This window comes from Pimephales promelas, chromosome 2, assembly GCF_988280905.1.
Source record: "Pimephales promelas chromosome 2, fPimPro1.hap1.1, whole genome shotgun sequence".
NCBI classification, from domain to species: domain Eukaryota; kingdom Metazoa; phylum Chordata; class Actinopteri; order Cypriniformes; family Leuciscidae; genus Pimephales; species Pimephales promelas.
The window spans coordinates 5,677,607-5,702,404 of record NC_142770.1 but is presented as its reverse complement, the minus strand read 5'-3'; the positions used below and the strand labels follow the sequence as shown (position 1 = coordinate 5,702,404).

The window sequence follows — 24,798 nt, the reverse complement described above, 5'->3', positions numbered from 1 at the left end:
TTGCATATACTCCACCCAAAAATGAAAATTCTGTCATCATTTACTCTCCCTCAAGTGGTTTTAAAACTGTATGAATTTCTTTCTTTTGCTGAACACATTTTGAAGAAGGTCAGTAATCAGATATTGATGGACCCCATTGACTTCCATAGTTCCATATAGGAAAAAAAAAAATACTATGGAAGTCAATGGGGTCCATCAATATCTTACTGATATTCTTCAAAATGTGTTCAGCTAAAGAAAGAAATTCATAGTTTTAAATCAACTTAGTAAGAGAGTAAATTATGACTGAATTTTCATTTTTAGGGGAACTTTTCCTTTTATCGCCTTACAATCTATTTGGTTGTACCTAGAATATCTAAGTCCACTAAGAAGGTTTTCACATTTAACAACTAAACTCTAGAATAGCCTTCCTGATAAAGTGTGGGGCTCAATTTATACATGTAGCCTATATTTCTGAAATACAAGGACAGTCAACACTGATAACAGATCTAAATTATAATGTAGACACATGCATTTTCTATAAGCTGCTTTGAAACAACTTTGTAATGTGTAAAGTGTTACAAATAAATGTGAATTAAAGTTCATAGTCTAAAAAGTAACGACTGCAGTAAAGATCTTTATTAAGGAACACAGACTGGATGAAGGCAATGTTATAAAACACCCGAACACACACCAGTGGAGCTGAGCTGCTAAACTGAGCGCGTTCCCGTGCACTAAACTGAGCGCGTTCTCGCGCATCTAACGGAGGCGCGCTGAGGGAAGGAGTTTCTAAACCTCAAATTATCTACAGACAGTATTTCGAGGTATCAGATAGTATTTTAAAAACACATTCTGTCGAAATCGGCTGCAGACTCTAGCGATTCACCTCAAAAGGTTGGAGAAAATGATCCGCGCGTTTATTTTCTTCTGTTTGTGCTTTTTTCATCTGGTTGGTAAGTAGCCTACAGCCTATGACGTCACTGAAATCGCACACATGATGTTTAAGTACGTGGTTTTGAATTTTGTGCGCTAGAAAATAAACTATTTTGTATCTGGTTTTTTTTTCCTTTGTATTTAGGCTACTCAATATTATTTTAGAATTATTTAGAAACCTTAAAAAGAAATCTTAAAAAGAAATTATTTATTTGTAGAAAACTGAAGTGTATGATACGAAATGCGTGTATTTTATGTTTTTATATGACAATTTGGAATGTAAAGAACAACAGTTATTTTGTTTTATTAGGAAAATACCATCGCCTATACATAAAAAAGTGGTCTCTCAATGCAAAGTTTGCAAACCAAATTGACTAAATGAATTAAAATGACTAAATTATATATATATATATAATCTATTACAACAAAAAAAATATTTTTTCAAAGCACTGGATTCTATGTATTTTTTCTATTTATTCTTTCTATTTTGTTATTTATTGGTTGTTCATTTCCTGGCTAATGTTAATGGGATAATGTGAACATATACCTTGTTCTCATGACATTGATTTTTTTTATTTTTTTAGTTTTTTTTAGTTTTTTGTGGATTTCCATTTTTGGTATTCAAATTAGTTAACATTAGTCAAGGTAATATGGTGTGATTACCTAAAAAAGGAAGATAATTAGCATAGATAGGTCAGGTTAGGTTAGGCCTAGGGCCACTGTTATTTTCTACTAATACATTTACGTTGTTAATTCATGACACATACTGTAATGCATTGTTATGTTAACAAATAGGACGTGAGGCTATTGTATTGTTGGCATATTTCTGTATATTTACATGATTTATTATTGTTCCTCAGGTGTGCTTGTTGCTGAGTCCGATGAGGTGAAGACAGTGCCAGTGACGGTGGGAGAATCTGTCACTCTAGAAACCATCACGGACATACAGAGATATGAGCAGATCGAGTGGAGGTTTGGAAGGGTTCGCATTGCAAGAATCAAGGAAAAGAATGGTGTCTTCTCTACAGATTATAACGACTCGAGATTCATTGACAGACTCCATTTGGATAATCACACCGGATCTCTCACCATCACAAACATCGGCCATGAACACAGTGGAGTTTATAAACAAAGCATCGGAGTGAAGGATCCAGCCGCGCTTTACAATGTTACCGTTTATCGTGAGTAGATATCTTCCTTTTTTGTAGAGTGCATTTTCCTGTCTGTTCGTATTCATGTTAGTCCTGGGACTCATTACACATAATAATATTTCAGAATCCAACTTTATATTCATCTTACTGTCATTTATATCTTGTGTTTTCCAGCTCATCTGCCCATTCCTGAGATCTCTAGTTACTGCACACAATATCCTTTATCGAAATGTTCATTGCTGTGTTCTGTGTTGAACGTGAGTCATGTGACTCTCTCCTGGTTTAAAGGAATGAGTGTATTGTCCAGCATCAGTGTGTCTGATCTCAGCATCAGTCTCTCTCTACCTCTGGAGGTGGAATATCAGGATAACAACACTTACAGCTGTGTGATCAACAATCCCGTCGGAAACCAGACTAAACACATCAGTGATCTCAATTGGTTGAGTTCAGGTAGGTCTGATGCAGATTTTTTTCGGTAGTGTTATTTATTTAGCTGGTTACTTATTTTTTGTCTTTCCTCAGGCTGCGACCTTTGTTTTGACACCACTGAAGCTGTGATCCGATTGGTCGTCACTGCGCTGATGGGCGTGGCTGCTGTGGTTGCCATTGTTGTCCTGGTTTATGACATCAAATCCAGAACAAGAGTGGAGAAAACTATCAGCATCAGACGCCGATAAACCTAGGAAGACGGAACTAGTCTATTTATAAACATCTATAAAGACGGCCTTCATCAAGTCAGGAATCTTGGTGTGTCTCTAGAGTCAGGCCTTTCAGTGGTCATGTCAAAGCAATAACCAGTTTAGTGGACTTAGATACTGTATCCTAGGAATTACCTGAAGCCTCGAATTTAGTTATCTTAAAGAACGCGATAGATTAAAGGGTGATTGAAGGTCCATTAAATACACTGGAGCTAAACCAGTTAGGGCTTTATAGTCAGTAGTAGTACTTTGTAATTGATATGGAACTACCAGTGTGATAAAATTGGTGTTATATGATCATATTTTCTTGACCTAGTGCATTTTGTACTAACTATAGCTTGTTTATTGAGGATGCAGGACAACCGGCTAATAAAGCATCTAGTCTCAAGATCATGAATGCATGAACTAACTTTTCTGCATCAGAAACCAGCTTCCAGAAGACATCAACAGTATTCAAATCCAGACTCAGAACACATCTGTAGCTGTGCATTTACTGAATGAGCTGTGCTATATCTGACTGAGTACACTGTATCTTATACATATCCTCTTTTAAGTATTTTTTTGACTTTTTTGATACAGATAAATACATTTTCATCAGTGTCTGTTTTCCTGCTTTTATTGTCATTCTTATTTCTTAGCACTTGTCGTGATTATTTTATGATTTATTTTTATGTAAGGCACTTTGAATTGCCATTGTGTTAGAAATGTGATTTATAGTCTAAATTAAACTTACCTTGCCTACGTTTGTCAATGGGCTTCATGCACAGCTTCACTACTTCCTGAACTTCAGCCAGCTCCTTGTTTCCTGTCTGCAATTATTGCCCAAATTGATTAATTCAGGTGCGCCTGACCTCAGTAGTCATGGCAACAATAATCAGACACACCTGAATTAATCAATTTGGCCAATAATGGCAAAAAGGAAGTTCAGGAAGTAGTGCAGCTGTGCATAGAGCCAATTATGACAAATTTCAGTTTATTACATTTTAGGAAGAAGCTGAAGACCAAACATTTTTTTTTAATATAATAAAAGTGGAGTAGGTCCACGATCCTATCAACTGAAATTACAAACATGGTATCAGCTTCTTCTTTTTCAGAAAAGTCATGTTGTTTCAATAGGGGGCTTCATGAGCTTCATCTGCATAGTCGTACAATCTGAAGTCTGAAGGCAAAAAACGATGTCCCAATTCCTAAATGTATTTTCATATGTTTTTTTTTTTCAAATGGCAAGACATAACAAATTATAACAAAACTGCACAACACTGTTATCCCCCCTCCCCTACCACCCCCCAAAAATTATCATATATCAATATATTTTCATTCACCAAGAAAGAATGCAGGACATCATCATGACAAAGTGATGAATTAAACAGTAGGGAATAAATACAAAGTCCAGACTTATAAATCTCACTTGGTGCATGATATAGCATGAAGGGTCAGTTTGTGTCTGCTGAGATAGTGTCAAACATCTACAGGATGTGGTCTACTATTAAACTCAAAAGATGTATGAAATGAGAAGTGAAATTAACACAAAGAATTAATATGTTTAATCAAATCAGTTCTTCATTGTACTCTATTCAGTGTATTTTGTGAGGTTTGTAAATGAGCGAGAGGTTTTGTTAATGCTGTTGTTCATAGACACGGTCTGTAACCGCAGAGAAGAGAAATAAAGTGAGAACTGAGATCATCTGAAGTGATTTAGATCAGACAGAACGTACTTGCATTTGAGTATAGGCCTATGTCATCTTTAAATAATGAAAACAGTAGGCTACTGTTAAATTAAATTTATCTTTCTCATGCAAACCAAACAAATGCTGCAACATTATGGAAAGAAAAACGTACTCTGCAGCACCCCTGAAGAGAATTAGAGCTGGATGGTCAAAAGTAAAAGTAGTTAAATCGCTAAAAATTAGTCATTAGCTATTGAAATAGATTATAGAAACAAGTGAAAACACGGGATTCTGTTTTGCAGTGTTATTAAAAGCTAAGGAATAAAAACCAGGATGCGAAACTGAGCCACGACATCAGTATTTGAGCTTCTTTGGTCTTATCAGTGAAAAGCGCGTTCATGCACACGACCAGCGGCACGCACACCACACGGAGGCGCGCAGACTGAAGGAGCCTTCTGATTGGCTCAATAGTTTTTTTTTCCAACCCGCAAGTTATCTTGTACAGACGTTGTGTTTGTGATAACGGAACGCGTTTAAAGACGTGTTTCATGAAAGCAAGCTGAGGTTTTATTTCTGGCGTAAAGCCATTGATGGATATGCTTCAAACGCTTGAAGAAAATGATTCACGTTGTTTTGCTCTATTCATGTTTTCTTCTGGATGGTGAGTAAGTTCGAATTAAACTAGGCTACTCATGTACTAAGTTACTCTTTGGAGGATTAACATTATTTAGATTTTTGACATATTTGTGTAATCTAATCCTGTTCTTCAGGAGTGTTTGGTGGTGTTAAGACTGATGAGATAAACGTGTCAGTGATGGAGGGAGGTTCTTTCACTCTAACCTCTGGTCTTACCGTAATACACAGCGATGATGAGATCGAGTGGAGGTTTGGATCGAACAAAACTCGAATAACCAGAATAGCGGCGGGAAACGTAACTAAATATGAAGACGAGAGATTTAGAGATAGACTGCAGCTCGAGAGACAGACTGGAGATCTCACCATCACAAACGTCAGACAGGAACACAGTGGAGTTTATCAGCTGAACATCATTATCAGTAATAAGAAGTCAATCATGCGATTCGGTGTCACTGTTTATGGTGAGCTTTCTTTCGTGGTTCAATTAAATAATATAAATATTTCTATTTTGTTAATAGGTTCCCTTTATTGTTTGTGTGTTTTCTAGCTCCTCTGCCCGTTCCTGCGATCTTCAGTGACGCTTCACAATGTTCTTTATCACCTGGAAGATCATCAAGGATAGTCCTGTGTTCAGTGTTGAATGTGAGTCATGTGACTCTCTCCTGGCTCAAAGGAATGAGTGTATTGTCCAGCATCAGTGTGTCTGATCTTAGCATCAGTCTCTCTCTGCCTCTGGATGTGGAATATCAGGATAACAACACCTACAGCTGTGTGATCAACAATCCTGTCAGAAACCAGACCACACATCTGGACATTAGTCAACTCTGTCAGATACGTTCAGGTAGGCTACGCGCTGGATCCATTGTGATGGATTTTTGTGAAAGAGTGTTTTTATTTTTATATATTTTATATTTTTCTTTGCTCGATTTATTGTCTTTCCTCAGATTGCGACCTTTGTTTTGACACCACTGAAGCTGTGATCCGATTGGTCGTCACTGCTCTGATGGGCGTGGCTACTGTAGCTGCTGTTGTTCTTCTGGTTAATGACATCAGAAAAGTTGGACGAGCACAATCAAACAGTGATGTATCTGATATTGTATTTCAATAATACACTCTATTTTTTTGTTCAAGCTCTGTCTTTTTTGTTAAAGCTGCTTTAGAACAATCTGTATTGTAAGAAGCGCTATAGAAATAAAGGTGACTTGACTTGACAAGAATACAGTACGTTTTACATGTCCATATATAGGAAATTAATGTCCATACATTATTTATTATGCTCGTTCACATACAGTGCATATTCAGTTAAAGGATGGGTGAATATTTGCAACATGTTCTTGATTTTGATTCATGTTTAACAGGCTTTGTTCACTAGAGTGCAGAAATGTTGATACGGTATAAACAAAAGTATATCTGAACAGATTTCAGATTAACAACTGACCAGAAAACAAATTTTTTTTTAGATTTTCAGATTTTTTTTTAGATTTTCAGATTTTTTTTTTAAAGAAAAGAAAGAATACAAAACAGTTAAACAAAAACATAGAAATAATGAACTACAAAATGGGTGTAAGTATAAAACATAAAACATAGAAATATAATTTTGTGATAAAAAGGATTAAAAATCAAAGTTCTCACACCAAAAGTGTAAGTCTATCCTGAACTTCAATAACACAGACAAAAAATGTGTAATCATTGGATACACAACAATAGCATGTTTACTTTCATTTGGTCTTTATGGGGTCATGCGCCATCTTCAAGCTTTCTTTAAAGTTAGTTGTAAACTTCCAAATCTCAGGACATGTAAATTTGCAAACTACAGTTTACCCATAAAGTAAAACATCACAAGACCAAGCCATATTTAACATGTTTGTATTAATGTTGTTTTCCATTTGATGCTGTTTAATATCTGAATTAACACCCTTCATACAGGTAAATTATATGCACACAAACATCAACAGACATAAAGAAATGTCTAAGATCATGCTAAAATAAACAGATCATATTTCCAATACTTTAAATGTGTTTTCTCAGATCAGATTACATCTATAATCGTATTAATAGTACTGTAGGATTATCAGATTTCACTCATGTACGTACTTGTTGATACTTTTTCCTGTAGCCACAGTAAATCACAAGAGCTAATAGGGCCACCACCAGGAAAGCACAAATACCTATCAGTGCCACATAACCAGGGTGAAGACCTGAATCTGGAGGTGAAGAGAGACAATAATCAGTGTAAGCATCAGTCTGCTCATGTTAATGGTTTAATTTATGTTATATATATATATATATATATACAATTTAAATTTACCACTTTTACACATTACACTTTTTTTTGAGAATGTCTATTTTGTTATTGTTTGTTTGTATATCAAATGTTCGATCTAAAATGTTCACAAAGCACAGATGTAAATAAGATATTGATACCAAAAGATCTGATCTACTCACTGTCACTGACAGTAACACTGATGGTCCTCTGAACAGTGTATGTTCTGCTGATCATGTTCAGTTGATAATCTCCAGAGTCTGTGATTCTGGAGTTACTGATGATGAGAGATCCAGTTTGAGGATGCAGCTGCAGTCTGCCTTTGAATTTCCCTCCAACACTGTCATATATTGAAAATTGTTTGGCTGTTCTATTGATTTCAGCAATGAGATGGTCTTCAGACTTCCACAGTATCAGATCATATCCTAGTATATCAGTAACTCCAGTGCGTAGAATGACAGATTCTTCTTCTTTCACCAATATCATTGTCATTTCATCTGTCACAGCAACAAACATATACAGAGAATTCAATTCATATCACATAGGTATTGATACTGATTAATTTGGGAATATTTAAGTTACAATGTAAACAAGGCCTGTGTCAATTATTCAAACACACAATTTCTTAGTCTATTCTTGGGCTGTGGTTTAGATTTTCGGATGAAGGCGATGAAGCCCCTGGGCCCGAGCAAAGCACCCGATCACCAAAACCCCACCATGACCCCGGATATTAAGCACTAATATTTAGTGGAGCACTGAGGAAACAAAGACGAAATGCCAAGCGTTGATCCAGCAGTCGCAACTCATAACAGCCATGAAACATCACCCGCACAGCACTGATAAATTCACTTGACACTTTCGCTGCTCTATCTAATTGATAAACCAGCACAAGTTGCTTGACTCATTGGAATTCGAAACAAGGGAACGGCAAGCCGGTTTGACTTTTATTAATGAATTCTTGTTGTTAACAATTCAATTTACACTTAAAATGGTAATTCTTGATGTGAGGAATTAAATTTCTACTAGTTAAAATGTTAATTCTTGATATCAACAATGACGTAATCACTCGCAGAAATAACAAATTCATGATATCAATAGGCTAAATTAAATTTCAACTAAAATCTGTAGGCTATTGTAGGCTATTTTCACTAGTTAAATGTCACAGACTGCCATTCAAATTGAATTCTTCATATCCAATAATTGATTTCTTACTAGTTGAAATTATTGTTGATTTTAATCAACTGTTTGCTAAAGAGTCAAAAAATGCTACTCACCAACAGTAATATGAAATTTGATATGTAAGATCATACTGCTGGTTTTGATCTCCACTTTATAAACTCCAGACTGATCAGTTCGGATGTTTCTGATGTTAAGGTCTCCTGTTTGATCATTGAGTTGAACGTCGTCACCAGGGTCGTTTAATCCATTAACTTGCTCTAGACCATCGCTGGTTCCGATGTTGGATTGTTTACGTTTACTCTATGATTTTAATATTAAAGTTTTAAATAAAATGGACAAATAATATGCCATTCGAAACCTGAATACCTCGGGATTCGCTATTTACGACCCCAATGCCACAGCGATAACTTTATTTTAACTCGTATCGGGATTTGTTATCACTTCACGCGGCATCGTAACCGGGAGATCTGAACTGTTTCTGTCTAATGACAATAATAGATCAATTCGATTTCAAGTGATTTCAAGTCAAAATTAAAAAACGCACAAATAAATATATTTTTTTAGTAAAAAAAACGAAGAATTTCGACGATTTCGCCGTTGATTGCCTAATATTACTTTAGAGTAAATTATTACTTTTTGTAGTTTTTTTACAATAAATTATGTGTTCCAAAGTTGTTTTAGTAGTAAAACGGTAAAATTCTATATTATTATTTTTTATTAGAGTCTTACAAACAGAATAATCCTGCCCCCAACACACTTTCTGCTGCGCTGATTGGTCAATCATTGAAAATATTCTAACAGTGCCACCGACTGTTGGAACATCCAAATATCCACAACCTATTACAATCAATGTGCACAGACCCTCAGTGTAACGCTAGTGAAGTTCTGATGGATGGTGATTGCAGCCAACCAATAGATCAACACAGAAATTATATGTGTTGTTTATATTTTGCATTTAGCCATACATATTTGTTTAAGCATAAACGTTTTATGGTGAAATACCTGTATCTTAATATTCACATAGTGTAATTTATGCAAAACTAATGCGACTAAACAGAATTGCTAAAATAATTACTGTATACAGACATGTTTCCCAAATGTGTCTCCTATTTTTTCATTGGTCGAACAATTAAAGTGTCACGCTCAAATTAATTTCATTGGTCGAGCCAATTTTGCTGTTGCACCAGACAGGTCATTTAAAGAAACAGAACTATATTTTTAAGGCACCTAAAGAATCACATTGTAAGATTTATGAGAATATATTTACCTTTGGATGACTAAAACGGTTTATAATAATTTTGACAGCAATTTATCATAAAACATTTAATTAGTCGTAGGGCAAAATGAATAATGCTTGATTACTTAGTTTCATTAATTTAGATATATTGTTGGCTGCTTAGGGCTGTGTGAACACTACTAAACAGGTGTAAATGTGTGCAAAATCAGCAAAATAATGATATGGAAGATTGCAGAATATCAAGCAGACTAAATTTTGTTAAACCTCATATTAATTACACAGAGTGCTCTTTTTAAAACACACTTTCTATAAGAGAAAACCCTCACAGGAATCTCGTTTTGAATGGAAACCCAATCTAAATCTGACCTATAAATTGTCAAGACTTGTGGCTTTGACATCTCCGCTTTCTGAGTTGATCTGACACAATTTTGTATACTTATATCTATATATTTTAATCAAAAATATATTGATCTTTACTTTCCAGAACATTTAAGTTACTCTGACTTCTTTTCTATAGCAATTAAATGATTTCTGATTCCTGCTGAACAAACTCACAACTATTATCTTTCAAACAAGACCACAGTTATGCATGTAGTCAAAAGTGCTCATGAACGGCAACCTTTTTAGTTTGTGTATGTCAGGTTTGGGTTCAAGATCAACTTGTGGGTTGACTGTTAACAGGTTAAGCGATCAGTGTTGATGACTTGATCTTTAAACTTCCACAGTATCTGATCATCTCTCTGTTTTTTAGTAACACCAGTGTGTAGAGTGACAGTGTCTCCCTCCAGCACTGACACTGACTCCACAACATCTGTCTCAACAACAAACACATGAACAAACAGTTGAAATCAGAGAGCAATTAAAAACAAATACTTCTACATATGTATGTACAGTGGTGTGTAAGAGCATGAGACCACACTAAAAAGCTTATTTAGCATTTAAAACATGAAATATTTGTAAAATGTGCACTATTTCTAGGTCACAAAACAAAAATAAGTATATTAGTCTCATTGACTAAAATCTTAAATGATGCTCAAATTGTTTTGCTGATAAAATAACTTTAAAGAAATGCACACCTTATTTAACTTGAGTTGCTGTAACCACTGTTTTTTTGTACCAACAAATAAATGATTGTGTTGCAGACGTCAGGTTTAACAGGCCCTTAATCTGATCATTATAAATATTAAATCATAAAAAATAATAATAATAAAAAAACACATTAGCGTCTTCTGCATTTCAGCCAATCAGGAAATGATAACACAACAGGACTTTGGTTACAATTAGAGTTTTTTATTGTTAAAAAAAAAAAAAAACTGAAAATAAATAATATAAATAAAACCTGCAAAATATGTCCAAAAAATTGTGGATTGAAAAATCAATGAAATTACAAAAGAAGAATCTGTGATCTTATTTTGAATGTTTTGGAAAAATAGTCACTTCCATGGATATAAGTCCAAACTCTAAGCATTTGTGTAATAGTTTTAATGTCTGTCAGATATTATTGATATTTGTTTTAAACCTATTCCTTCCAAATTCCTGTTTTTATGTTTAACTGTGTAGTTAAAGGGATACTCCACCCAAAAATGTAAAATCAATCATCATTTACTCACCCTCAAGTTGTTGCAAACCTGCATGAGTTTCTTTCTTCTGTTGAACACAACGAAAGATATTTTGAAGAACGATTGGAACTTGGGCACCATTGACTTCCATAGTATTTTTCCTACAATGGAAGTCAATGGTGCCCAAGTTGCAATCGTTCTTCTAAATATCTTTCGTTGTTTTCAACAGAAGAAAGAAACTCATACAGGTTTGCAACAACTTGAGGGTGAGTAAATGATGATTGAATTTACATTTTTGGGCGGAGTATCCCTTTAACAAATGAATAAAAACAACCCCAGTTGACCTGCATGTAAACATTTAAATTGTGCCCAGACAAAAATGAATCCAGAGACGTATCCCACTGTAAGACTTGAGTTACTCACCACGGACAGTAACATTGAATCTCTTGGATGTCTCATAGCGGCCTCTGATGTCTACTTTATAAAGTCCCTCTTGTTCATTCGTGATGTCCTTGATGGTGAGAGAGCCATTCTCACTGTCCAGCTCCAGCCTGTCTCTGAAAGCATTGATTGAGATTTTGTTTTTTCCCTCAATTTTCGCTATGATAAGTTTATCTCCAAAGATCCATTCTATGGTATCATCGCTCTGTAGTTCAGAAACACCAGTGTTGAGAATGACAGAATCTCCCTTCATCACGGACACGGGCTTCACGTCATCTGTCACGGCCACAGAAACACCTGTAGAGCAAGCATTCAAAGATTCAACTTGGCAACTTTGCAGTATCATATGTAATTAAAGGGATACTTCAGGATTTAGCATTAAGCTTTGTATTAGTAGGAAACCTGTAGTATTTTTAAATTACCATGCTTTCCACCCTCATATCCCCATGCGACGAGAGATTTATGTATTTTTTTGTCTGGAAAAAATCCTCCGATGACACAAAAATCTTAATTTTGCGTCATCGGAAGATTTTTTGTCCAGAGGCTAAAGACTACAGTCAGTAGTGGGTCTGTCCCTCATGTTCTCAACCCACCCATAGAGGGCGATCTCACTCACAGAATGAACACATAGTGTCGGCCATCTTGTTTTGGAAGCTAAGCTAGCAGGCTCTTGTTCTGTGGAGAAAGCCGAGTAGTCGGGGTTACCATCCTCTTTTTCCCGGACATGTCCGGCTGTCGATGTCCGGGATTCAGCTTTTGCTTTCCGCCATTCATTGTTTACAATCACAGCTTTTGTTTCAATCTAACTGAATTCATTCTGATTGGTGAATGTGAATGTAGTGTTTACATGAACGCTAAACAAGTGATCGGTTGATGTGCGTTTTAACATTGCTAAGAAAATTCCTGCTCCTCCGTGAGAGATACGAGACCGGCGCGTCGCTCATCGGTAATCACGCCACCGGCCTCGCGCCGTTCTCCCGCGGCCCTCACTCGTCCCGTTCACCACATAAAACATAATGAATGGCGACTGTAGAACACAAAAGCCGAATCCCGGACATTTTGGGCGATCTCGAAACACATTTTCGGGCAGACTCATCACAAGACTCACTAGTAGCCTAGACTTTAGTTTAACTACTGCGCTCTGTTACCGGTAGGCGTGGCCTCCTAGGGAGTGCATTCTGGGAGTTGTTGTCTTTCATCCACATAAGCCAAAAATACATTTTCTGGCTTTTCTCAGTCTAGAAAGCTCCAAATTTAAAAATGATTCCACATTTCTAATACATAAATGACCCATTTTAAATACACATTCATCTTTCCAGAGGTGAAGTATCCCTTTAAGTAAGGTACATCAAGGTATAAGGCATATTTTACTTCCTTTTTTTTTAAACACTAGAAAAAAGTAGCACTATTAACAACCGCTTTTGAAGATGCACATGGAAATGTTGCTGATCCTTGGTGCGTTTTCTGACAGATATGCAAAGTTGATTCTGCGCTAAATTTACCTAACATTTAATGTTTTTTTGTTTTGTTTTTTCAGTTAATGACTGAATATATTTTTAGTAAAAAAAAGTATTGTTAATAATTTTCAGGGTATTAAGCGACTTAATAGTTTTAAGCGACTTAATAGTTTTGTTCAAGGTAATTAAAGCAACAGTTTTTCAATAAAGGAATAACATGTACAAGTGTGGTATTTGGAGTAAAAGGCGCTCCTGCTGTCGGGGCGAAAGGCACAATTATTAACATGATCATAAACAGCTAGCTAGCTGACTTTTCCATTTGTTGACAGATTCATATATCAGGAAATATCATATATCAAATTGGGAGTCCACCTCAGAGATAATCAACATATTTATAATGAAACCATCCTATTTAGAAACATGATTTTAATCATATATCACAAGAGGAAACTGCTGCTTTATCGAGCTTTAATGACTCTGAGCGAGCTGGGATATAAATGAAGTGCTATAAAAGGGGGAAGGAGTTGCTCGATATGTCCCACCCTGTCTTTCTGTTTCTGTGGAAATTATGTCAAGTGTCAACACAGTGAATAATGCTGCAGGTCCCAACGCACTTCAGTGGCCTTTTAAATACAGTATATTTAGCCATTGAACAAAAATGAATTCTTATATTTTGTCAAACTAAACCAAAAATAGTACAAACTTTGCTTAAAGGATTGTTTTGAACAAGTATTAACTTAGACATTATTAAAAAAAAAAAACATATTATTTTAGCTAGTTTGTGCTCCATGTGTACCTCATACATTTATGCAATTTTTAAACAAACAAAGAAACCACTTTTAGGATTTATTTTCTCACAAAATCTCTTTGTCCATCAGTGTTCAATAAAACATTTTTTTATTCAAAAATAAGACTATTAGAGTAGTGAAAAGCATTTTTCTGGGTGTGCCTTTGGCCCCGAGGGTAAACTGATGCCTCGCTCTATTCTGATGTGCTTTAAGCGCTCACACTTCACTTCAGATATGAAGAACAAATGGATGGTTTACTGTTGCACAGTCAAAAAAGGCACTTACAAAATCCTTTATACAAATTGGGCTTGCGTCCAGCTGAGACATGGCTGAGCTGACATTGGTTTAAAATGGTCCATCCATCCATTGTTTGTTTTAGAGAACATGATTTGACAAATTTTCATAATACTGGTTTGCTAAACAAATAAAGCTTGGTTAGTAAAATTTTTCAACCGGCTTAAATTTGGATTTGCAATTACTTACATACATTTTAAGTGCCATATTAAAGACATAGGCCTACTTTATGTCTGATTAGACTTACTGGAAACAAAAATTCAACACAATTGTGTATTTGTTGTGTTAGTTTCAGATTGTTTTTGAATTAAAAGGCTGACTATTTGCTTACATTTTAACTGAAATATTCATAAATTAAATGGGAGTTGGGTTTGAGGGTGCTGAATCATTCTTAAAGGTATAGTTCACCCAAAAAGGAAAATTAGCCCATGATTTACTCACCCGGAACCTAGTTATTTTAGTTGATAAAGTTTTAAATATGTATATTTTTAAACACGAACGATATTAATTCACTGCAGAAGACCTTTATTAATCACCCGGAGCCATGTGTATGCGTTTATCATGGATGGATGCACTTTGATAGCTAATTTTAATTTTTGGGTGAACTATCCCTTTAAGTAAAATCGATTACAGTAATTCAACCCTGTTGTTACATGAGCACTTAACAGCTAGCATTAGTTTATTTTAAAACTAATAATGATAACTAGGATGGTTTTTTGGACTTTGATTCCTTCTTTGTTTGCTTGCAGTGCATCTCAAACCTTTCCATGGAGTTTCTCCCCACCAATTTTGTACAGGGCACATCTGATTCAACTCATAAGCTCATTAGTAGGTAGTGCAAGACCCATGGCTGCTTCATTCAGAGATCAATAACATCTTAATATGCTCTATCTGTTGTGGGTCGCAGAGACAATCTGCGCTCTCTAGTGTTCACTACCGAACACACACTCGCACGCACACCTTGCCCCAAAATACTTTAAAATCCACCTGTCATTGATTTATCACCACATCTATTTGAAGAAAAGTAATAACAAGTGCATGTCAAGAAATTTAGATAGGAGATAGGCTATACAATAATTGTATAGGCAAAAAAAAACATGAGCATTATCATCTTGCGTTAGGCTATATCGAAACTGAAAGTGTCGAATTATTACAAATTGAATGTGACTCACCGTCCATGAGTAGAGCTAATACAACCAAAAAAAGGGAAGAATGGTTCCTCATGATGCCGTTTCTGACCGCATACAAACTGAATGACAGCAGTAATGCAGGGTACCGATGATGGGCTCGTGTCAAGCCAACAAGGTCACGTGACTTCTGCAAAAGAGGATGTGTTACGTCATACTATTTCAAAGCGTCCCAAAGTGCACCTAGACTAAATCAAAAGGACAAACTCATACAGAAACTCATTCATGTTTTTATTCGGGGTTTGTGATTTGTTTATTCTAAGACTTTCAGAGTGTTTAGATGTCATAATAAGAATACGAATAAACCTGAATAAACTGCTACTAATAAAACATCATGTATGTGTTTATTTTATTTAGTGTAGTCACCACCACCACCACCAGCAGCAGCAGCAACAACCATAATGTACTATCCTAGTTCAGCTTCATATTTTGATGCCAAATCTGTAATTTTTCAAAACAATGCATTAAATTAAGCCCAGAATAAATTTAATTCAGATAATAAATACTCGTTTGATGTTGAAAACTGGGTGGTCAACGTTTGAAGTCTAATCGAACCAAAAAAGGCCGACTTACCTGTAAGGATTTACTTTTCCGCATTTTACCTGCGCGTGCGGACAGACGCATGCGCACTACAAAGTACACACATGCGCCGTTGCGCACGTGGACTCCGTACGGAGGCATTTGTAGCCTACTAGAGGGTTATTATGTAGGCCTTATAAATCCACACCCCAGCAAAGCAATCTCTATAAAATTATGATAATCATTACTAAGCCAAGTTTACACACTACGAAATAATGATTTTTTTTCTCTCAATAAATTAAGTTCTTTTCTTATTAGAGTAGGCTATAGGCATCCATAAACATTTTTTCCGTCAAGACACCTTTCTAAAAAACGTAAAAAAGACAATGAATTAAAAAATAATAATAAAACCGTTATAAATATTGATCAACAAACCAACAAAACTATTTCCATTTGACAGTTTACTTTTATTATTTATTGTTACAATTCTCATTTACACATATTGAATATTTTGTACTTTAAAGCGAAACAATCCTAGACCCACTATTCCCATAAAAGTAAGCAGTGAATCAGCAGTTTTTAAATTCATATTCAGATCGGGACCATTACTAACTCAAAACACAAAATACGATCAGTTTTTACACCAAACTGAATAATAAATGATTGTAAAAAATATTATAAATAATACGTACCAAAATAAAAACAACAAAAAAGTAAAGCAAATGAAGACTAAGGCCTGGTTTCACAGACTGGGCTTAGATTAAGCCAGAATTGGCCTTTAGTTAATCAGGACAGTTTAGCTTTTATTAATGTGCCTTAGAAAAAAAATATATATATTACTGTTGTGCATCTTGAGACAAAACAAGGACACTGACATATTTAAAAATATCACTGTGAGTTATTTTCAGTTAAAACAGCTCAAACATGCATATTAGTCTGGGAATAGACTTGAGCCTTGTCTGTGAAAACATTTACTCATTGAGCAACCAAGGTTTATATCCAACACAACTTAAAAAAAAATAAAGTTACAGTGCTGAATTTCAAGTGTTTCATAACAGTACAGACCAAAAGCAGGGGTTAAATTACAGAGCGATATGTCTATTTGAAAATAACAATGGTTGAGGTCAATCAGTAAAACACAATTAATGCATCACATCACAATAATCCCGCAGACACTCAGCATGATACAGCATATAGGATGTGTAAAAAAACACAAAGCATCCGCATTCATTAATTGCACTTTAGCTTATATAGGCTAATGAATATCCACTGAAATATACAAACATTAATCAGAGAATCATTAAGTGTGGTGCATTACCTCTTATATTATCTAGCCCTATACAGTCCGAGAAATTTCTCATTAGGGCAGATCTAGATCAATAATGAGGTTGAAGTGTTTTTAGAGGCATGTCACATACTGTAACACACACACATATGACATTTAAATAAAATTCTCACCAGCCATTGTGGTTTGTGGTTTTCAAAAGTCAGGATTTTTACTGGCCACCATTTTACTATCAATACCATGGGAAAAAAAACCTCCATATAGATATTTTCCATATAATATCTCATAATTTGGCAACAGGTATATTAGGCTGCTGTCACTTTAAGGCCTGACACACAGATTCATTATGTTACCACATCCGTTTTCTTTCTCGACTGATTATGGTCACTTAAAACATGATTGTCTGTTTATATACATATGGCTGAATTTTATACATAATTTATACGCATAGACAATGTACAACAGCTTTGAACGCGGCTCAACCAATCAGAATCAAGGACCGGAACTATCCGCTGTTGGTAATTTGATAATCTTCAGAGTCTGCGTTTCTGGTGCTCCTGATGGTCAGAGCTCCAGTCTGTCTCTAAATCAGCACCATCATGTCTTCTTACGCTCTAATGATCCTTGCCATGACGTTGCTTTTATTCTTCCACTTTATCACATCATTCCTTACCTGAAGAACTTAAACGGAGAGATTCTGCCTGCCTTGTTTCAGCTACAAAGGAGGACAGGATTCAATTTAACATTTTGTTCATGAGAAATGAGGAAAAAGTCCATATTTGACTCTATAAATCAACTTGTTTTAGTTTACTTAAGCACAGGAAGCTCAGTATTATCTAGAGGAAACACTCACCACGATCCTGAGATCCTGGTTGACGGGAGTTACACACATTCCCGAACAAATCTGTGAATGAAGGTAAAACACTGAACAATAACAACAGAATACAAATGTGTGTGCACAGTTCAGCAAGACTGAGGATTAGAGAACAGTAAGCAGACTGTTATGCAAAAAAATAGCTACATCTAGCTTTTCGAGAAATTGTCTAGCTTATTATGCAAGCTGCTGGCCATATTAACAGTAAAAGATCATGATCTCACTTCAAAAACGTACTCTGGCGCTTCTGACTTTGTGAGTTGCCGCATCCAGTGTAGACAGCCTCAAGATTAGAAAATACCAGTACAACAGTTGGTAAATATAGAGAGACCACAGCGTGTGGCCTGCCTCAAAACATTAGCTTCTGGCCGGATGAAGCCAAACAAGTTAAAGGGTCAACAACTCACCCTCATGTTATTCCAAACCTGTAAGATTTTCGTCCATCATTGGAACACAAATGAAGATATTCGATTTGAGAGCTTTCTGTCCCGCCATTGATAGTCTACGCAACTACCACTTTGTTGCTTGAAAAAGTTAATAAAGAGAATGAGATACTAATCCATATGAATAGAGCGGTTCGGTCCGAATTTTCTGAAGAGACATTATCGTTTAATATGACGAACAAATTGAGTACATAGACATTTATTACCCAAAAATGACAAAAACTATGACTTTATTGTAGGAAGACAATACAATGCTGAATAGAGTCGTAGTATGTTATTTTTGGACCAAAATGTATTTTTCGATGCTTCGAAACATTGTAACTAACCCACTGATGTCACATGGACGACTTAGATGATGTCTTTATTTCCTTTCTGGACAAGGACAGTATACCGCACATACATTTTCAATGGAGGGACAGAAAGCTCTCGGACTAAATCTAAAATATCTTAAACTGTGTTGCGAATATGAACGGAGGTCTTAGGAACTTACCCTTTAAGACATATCAACATTGATCAGAGAAAATAAACAGAAGCTCAACCGAAACTGCTTGACGCACAAGAACAAACCTCATTGGTTCTTTCTGAAGCTCAAGTGTGGGAAAACATAACTATTTTAAGAGACCACACCTTACCCATCACTGGGGTTTAAACAGATCGTACGAAAACGTACAAATGATATACGAATTAGCCATGATTCACCCAAATGTAAAATAGATACAAATTGCTGTGAGATTGTGTTGCCATGACACATGATTGAGCTTGTTCACTATAACAGATGTGTGTTGAATGTTAATATGCAGAGATGTATAGTAACGAAGTAGAACTACTTCACAACTGTACTTAAGTACTAAAAGGCTGTATCTGTACTACTCTCTACTAGAGTATTGTTTTTTTCTCACACTTCTACTTTTACTCCAGTAAATATTTTCGATGAGTTTAATACTTCTACTTCGATAATTTTTTAAATGTTCTGCTAGTTACTCATTACACAATTATACAAATGTTACGAACCATTCCAAACCCGCATTATCGTTGAGCGGTAGATGGCTCTGTTATCAGGTTTGATGAAGTTGGCCTTCGTGCTGCTTAAATCACAAGCCCGTTTTATAGTGTTTTATAGGGTAATGGTATTGATTGACAACGGCCCCGTCCACACTACTGCGTTTTCGTTTAAAAACGGAGACCTTTTGCTACGTTTGCACCTCCCATCCAGACTAAAACGGGAAAAACGAAGACCTAAAACGGAGAAGTTTAGAAACGCTGCAGCTCCGTCTGGCGTTTTGAATCTCCGGAGGGCGTTTAGTGTGGACGAGACAAAACGGAGGACTTCAGAAATGCTGACGCAGAGGCTGACGCTCGGCTCTATGATTGGGTGTTATCAGTCTTGACGTGTCCTTCCCTGATTCGTCAATTTCAACTCCCTTCCAAATTATTACCCCCCTCGTTGAAGTCAGTATCTGATTGCCTAATCCTAACCCCACCCCTAATCCTAACCCCTCCCCCACAACTATTCCTAAACCTACCAATACTAGGGGGTAATAATTTGGCGGGGGGTCGAAAATAGGCACAACAGCGGCACGCGCATGTCTAGTGTTGGTGAATGGTCACGTGATCCGTGTTTTCAGTCGTTTTAATGTGGGCGGAGATCATTTCTAATACGCAGATAAAACGCTGGTGTGGACGGAGATCGTATTCGTTTTAATTCTCCGTTTGTAAATGAAAACGCAGTAGTGTGGACGGGGCCACAGACATTGACAACTAATGCAGGGGTTGTCCTGCAATGACATTTTTTTTGCGGCCGCCAAAGCAAATTTTTATCCCGCCAAAGCGCCTTATTTGATTGCAAGTTCAAACTTTTGATTGCTTTCTTTAATAATTACATGACACAATACTTGTACTTTTACTTTTAGTACTTAAGTAGTGAATTTTAAAATAAACTACTTGCAATACTTAAGTACAAATGTTGAATACTTTAGTACTTTAATTTAGTAATTTTAGTACTTTAACTTTGGACTGAACCGCTCAATTCATATGGATCAGTTTTACATTCTCTTTATGCAGAGTTAAGTGGTAGTTGCATGGATATTCTTTCATAATTAAGCATTGTTACAATCATCACAACCAGTGTTGGGAGTAATGCATTACAAAAGTAATACATTAAAGTAACATATTACTTTTTGCTGTAACGCAGTAGTGTAAGGCATTACTAATCAATTTTCAGTAATATTTTACTCGTTACATGTTCAGTGAGGCTTGTATTACAGTGTATTGTCTGCTTTTACTTCTTAAAGGCAACAGACTATGTGAACGTTTTAAAGCAGTCTTTTAGTGCCAGTTCAGAGCGGTCGCGTCTGTAACATTGTTTTTTCCTCATAAATGCGAATACGAAAACTAAAATAAAATGAATATTTTAAGTTCTATGGAGACTGGAGAGCCAACCCTTCCTCATCCGATTTGCGCAGTGTAATTAACAGAATTACAAAAAAATCGATTTTGCCTCCTATTTTTTTGTCACGCATGAATGTGTGTCTTTTCCCTAATATTAAAAATAAAACATAGACTGATATTTGTCTAATGTCTGGAGTCCTTTAAGGAAGTAGCCTATATACGTTTCAATACATGTATTTTCTGAGAATTTTTATTTCAAGTTTTGACTGCAAATGTCATGTCCATAATGCTGGACTTCCCCAATTTTAAATAATTTATCCTCAACTAGTTTTGTGGTGTAGGTCCACGTATTTTATAATGTTAACTTCAAATAATACTAATAGCCTAATTTAAAGATAAGGCAGCATTGGATCTGGACGGTAAGGAGAATAACGCTGGAGTTGGAAGAGGTGTGTGTCGCGATTCTGTAGGTTCGTGGATCTGAGTCGTGTGGCGAATCGCGATTTCGGTTTCATATTGCATATCGTTACAGCCCAAAAGTTAAGTTCTACTTAGTTATTTTGGTGAAAGTAACTCAAAAGTAATACATGAGAAATGTAACGCATTACAATTCTGAGACAGTAATATTGTACGGTAATTAATTACTTTTAAATAACAGTAACAAGTAATACCTAATGTATTACAGTTTGGAAGTAACTTGCACAACACTGATCACAACTAATAAAAAACACTTCCAAAGATTTGCTTTTCTGCTACTCACCCTTCCTTTTTCGAACGCCCGCAGCCAAACACCCAACCGCCATAATCACTATTAGTACAATAGCGATTGACATCCAAACTACATGCGAGTGGGATTTTGTACCATCTAAAAGAAATGAACTGAAATGAGCTTTTCTTCTCACTCTTGCATCTCATTTACTTGCATCTTATTCAAATAAACTCTACTAAATAGAATAGTAAAACGAATACAATCCTACCACTTGTGATTCTGAATCTCCTGCATTTGGTCCCAGTGTTATCGGTGATCTGTAGTATATAAATCCCAGAGTGTTCAGGTCTGAAGTTTGTGATGGTCAGAGATCCGCTCAGTTTGTCCACCTTCACTACATTATTAAATATCTGAACGTCACCAGCATCTAATGAGATCTTATCAGTTTCTCCATCGATTTGAGCGATGGCAGTCCCATCGCTTTGACACGGGTTATGATGAACTGGATTGCCTTTTGTGGCCTTTGCAAACCTCCACAAAATCAGATGATCTTTCTGTAGTTTAACATCAGTGTTCAGAGTGACAGGATCTCCCTCAGTCGCCCACACTGCCTTTATTTGATCTGCGTCTGGATCAAACACACCTGGAGAAGTTTCACAGTTGAGTCATTTGCACTGCAATGCATCATTACAGTCAAAAACAGACAAATCTGTATTTAAAATGCATTATAGGATACCAGCGCTGACCAATGTTTGGGTCAACAGGTAATGTAATTAATAAATGTATAAAGATATGTTATACAAAACACATGTGACAACTTGCCCCAATTACATTTGCCTAATAATTTTGCAATTCGAACACTTAACTATTACATTGTGGTTCAAAAACTCACAAACTGTGGGCTTCCTAATATAGGACAGAGCTGGTAGGTCACGTGACGAGAAACAAAGAGAGAGAGAGAGAGAGAGAGAGAGAGAGAGAGAGAGAGAGAGAGAGAGACCTAAAGGCCAGACAGGGGAAGGAAATACACAACCCTTGAGAGAGACATTTAAAAACAGGACAACAGGCTGATCGTGACGGGACCTTCCATTACATATGGATTAAATCTTCACCATTATAAAGTTACAATGGATCAACCAAGTGGGTAAGATCAACCTATACAGTATTATCACTGTATTCGGTCACGACTTATGATGTTCTTGTTTTTGCAATCACTGAGAGTTTCTAGTCATGCATGTTAGTTGATTGTAACTGTAAGTGAACTTCATAATCATCTTACATCTTTGTATTTGTAATGCAACGTCCCACTTAAACTCTAACTCATTTCAAAAACTGTAATAAACTGCATATTAACAGAAAAATAATCATGTTCGAAGTGCTACTCACCAATTACAGTCACATTGAATTTCTTTGAGGATTTACTCGTGCCGAACATGTCCACTTGATAAAGTCCCGAGTGGTTGGTTCTGATGTTCCTGATGGTCAGAGATCCAGATTCAAAGTCCAGCTCCAGCCTGTCCCTGAATCTCCCATCAGGACCGTCTTCTGTCGACGATTTTTGGTCTTTGATATCAGCTATGACAGTGTTTTCAAACATCCACAGTATCTTATTGAATTTTTGTGTTTGATTAATACAAGTGTTTAGAGTGACAGGATCTCCCGCCTTCACTGTTACCGACTTCACACCATCCGTCTCGAAACCAAACACACCTGAAGAATAGATGTACACAGTTACTCACATATTAAACTCACTGTGAGCACACAAGCTCCATTAATGGTTGAAAATATGAAAATACAGAATCAAAATTTGACCAAAAAAGGCTTTGTTAATAAAGGTACACAAAATACCATGAAGATTTGGTTACACTATATTAAGGTGTATTTGTTACACTGTAATTATACATTTAAGTACTGGATAATATTCTGTAGCCTGACTACAAGCATGTGCTTACTATGGGTTTGGTTTAGTTCCATTTAATTATGGATAACTTACAGATATTAGCTAACTTTGGAACCACATGCAACAATGGCACTGTCAAAATAGCGTTATCTAAGTGGGTAAAAATAAGCGTAAGCATTTACCAAAATCTGCAAACACGCATAATTCAAGAAAACTACAATGACGTCACGACGTTTACACAGACAAACGCGTGCGCGCGATGACTACGCAAAGCACACATGGTGCATCGGAAACGATGGATTATGTCTATTCATTGAATCCCGCCACCAAAAACAAAGGCATTATTACATGTTATTCAAACACATTGACAGATAAAATCGTGCATTCGTTCCACTTCCGGTTTCTAAAGCGTGAAAACGAAACTGCTGAAAAATAAACAGAGTTCAACGACTTACCGTCAGCGAAAATTAAGAAAATGGAGAAAAATAATATTTTCATGTTTCTGAACAAGACAGTAAAATATGACTTCTATAAGGCGGTTTTCATATAAATATGTGCGTTTTCTGGTCGTTGAATGCGTCTATCTCCGAGCCGCTCCCACTGACGAACAGACGATTACTGACTGAAAAAAAAAACACTGCGGAACGATTTTCATAAAGATATCTATAAAGCAGAAAGAGAAATCAGTGCGTTTGTGTTTGAGGGAAAAGGCGCTGAAAAAGACCTGCTGGAAACAGCCAAACATCAGCATGTCATTTGGGAAATCGACCTACTGGACAGCGCCACCTAGAGGACAGAGTTAAAGACATCTAATTAAAGTGGTTTGTTTACCAAACCATACATTTATCTTACCAGTCTTTCAAAGGCACAGAATACCGGGAACTGGACCATTGAACATCTAGGTACCACTTCCTCTTGCACCGCAGATGTTTCCAGTGTTTGTTCTAAAAATGAGTTATGTTTTCAAATTTACATTCTGAATCTTTAAACTTTTAGAACTAGAACAGAAGAAGCTTATTATCCTAGACAGAACAAAGCATAAGACGGAACTAGATACAATTCAACTAATATTCTCAAATCATTAACATCATACATTACCTGACACAAGATTACAACAAAACTCCATACATTTATGTAGCCCATCATATACATAGATGCTGTAGAAGTGAGCTTTAAGATAAAGTGTCATGTTTTTGTCTGTGTGATTAAAT

At 36.1% G+C, this 24,798-nt stretch overlaps 4 protein-coding genes across 5 annotated transcripts in view; 2 read left to right on the top strand and 2 right to left on the bottom strand.

Moving 5' to 3' along the window:
* Positions 1–16,165, bottom strand: part of LOC120475669 (uncharacterized) — a 37,431-nt gene extending 21,266 nt beyond the window's left edge. Inside the window, exons 1-5 of the mRNA XM_089119126.1 lie at positions 16,043–16,165; positions 15,455–15,599; positions 11,726–12,040; positions 7,510–7,824; positions 7,159–7,268 (exon numbers count right to left, since the gene is read on the bottom strand). Coding sequence (XP_088975252.1) covers positions 7,159–7,268; positions 7,510–7,824; positions 11,726–12,040; positions 15,455–15,599; positions 16,043–16,150 — 993 coding nt within the window. The 5' untranslated portion in view covers positions 16,151–16,165. The remainder of the gene's footprint in view (positions 1–7,158; positions 7,269–7,509; positions 7,825–11,725; positions 12,041–15,454; positions 15,600–16,042) is intronic.
* LOC120475680 (CD48 antigen) lies at positions 729–3,361 on the top strand. The gene is made up of 4 exons (XM_039666349.2): positions 729–932; positions 1,773–2,093; positions 2,238–2,513; positions 2,586–3,361. Exons 1-4 carry the CDS (start codon positions 884–886, stop codon positions 2,738–2,740), a joined length of 801 nt encoding a protein of 266 aa, XP_039522283.2. The 5' UTR covers positions 729–883; the 3' UTR covers positions 2,741–3,361.
* On the top strand, positions 4,914–6,182 carry LOC120475683 (CD48 antigen). The gene is made up of 4 exons (XM_039666351.2): positions 4,914–5,089; positions 5,199–5,525; positions 5,612–5,905; positions 6,009–6,182. Exons 1-4 carry the CDS (start codon positions 5,047–5,049, stop codon positions 6,170–6,172), a joined length of 828 nt encoding a protein of 275 aa, XP_039522285.2. The 5' UTR covers positions 4,914–5,046; the 3' UTR covers positions 6,173–6,182.
* A 254-nt stretch (positions 16,166–16,419) lies between the features above and the next one.
* LOC120475671 (uncharacterized) lies at positions 16,420–24,725 on the bottom strand. Of its 2 annotated transcripts, none has more exons than XM_039666335.2 (6): positions 24,043–24,725; positions 23,074–23,397; positions 21,956–22,330; positions 21,739–21,843; positions 18,127–18,177; positions 16,420–17,988 (listed from the first exon to the last, which is right to left on the bottom strand). In XM_039666335.2, exons 1-6 carry the CDS (start codon positions 24,083–24,085, stop codon positions 17,936–17,938), a joined length of 951 nt encoding a protein of 316 aa, XP_039522269.2. In that variant the 5' UTR covers positions 24,086–24,725; the 3' UTR covers positions 16,420–17,935. The 2 variants fall into 2 exon arrangements, with proteins under 2 accessions (XP_039522269.2, XP_039522270.2); XM_039666336.2 differs by having other exon boundaries at positions 24,312–24,725.
* Positions 24,726–24,798: the final 73 nt, after the last annotated feature.

What these genes read in the sequence shown, in the direction of transcription:
- LOC120475680 (XM_039666349.2), top strand. Translation starts at nt 884, where the DNA reads ATGATCCGCGCGTTTATTTTCTTCTGTTTGTGCTTTTTTCATCTGGTT. An exon ending in GTGCTTTTTTCATCTGGTTG is followed by an intron (nt 933 to 1,772) that starts GTAAGTAGCCTA and finishes ATTGTTCCTCAG; the next exon opens with GTGTGCTTGTTGCTGAGTCC. An exon ending in TTACAATGTTACCGTTTATC is followed by an intron (nt 2,094 to 2,237) that starts GTGAGTAGATAT and finishes TGTGTTTTCCAG; the next exon opens with CTCATCTGCCCATTCCTGAG.
- LOC120475683 (XM_039666351.2), top strand. Translation starts at nt 5,047, where the DNA reads ATGATTCACGTTGTTTTGCTCTATTCATGTTTTCTTCTGGATG. An exon ending in TTCATGTTTTCTTCTGGATG is followed by an intron (nt 5,090 to 5,198) that starts GTGAGTAAGTTC and finishes CCTGTTCTTCAG; the next exon opens with GAGTGTTTGGTGGTGTTAAG. An exon ending in ACTCTGTCAGATACGTTCAG is followed by an intron (nt 5,906 to 6,008) that starts GTAGGCTACGCG and finishes GTCTTTCCTCAG; the next exon opens with ATTGCGACCTTTGTTTTGAC.
- LOC120475671 (XM_039666335.2), bottom strand. Translation starts at nt 24,085, where the DNA reads ATGAAAATATTATTTTTCTCCATTTTCTTAATTTTCGCTGACG. An exon ending in ATTCAATGTGACTGTAATTG is followed by an intron (nt 22,331 to 23,073) that starts GTGAGTAGCACT and finishes AAACTTCTCCAG; the next exon opens with GTGTGTTTGATCCAGACGCA. An exon ending in ACCAGGATCTCAGGATCGTG is followed by an intron (nt 17,989 to 18,126) that starts GTGAGTGTTTCC and finishes CCTCCTTTGTAG; the next exon opens with CTGAAACAAGGCAGGCAGAA.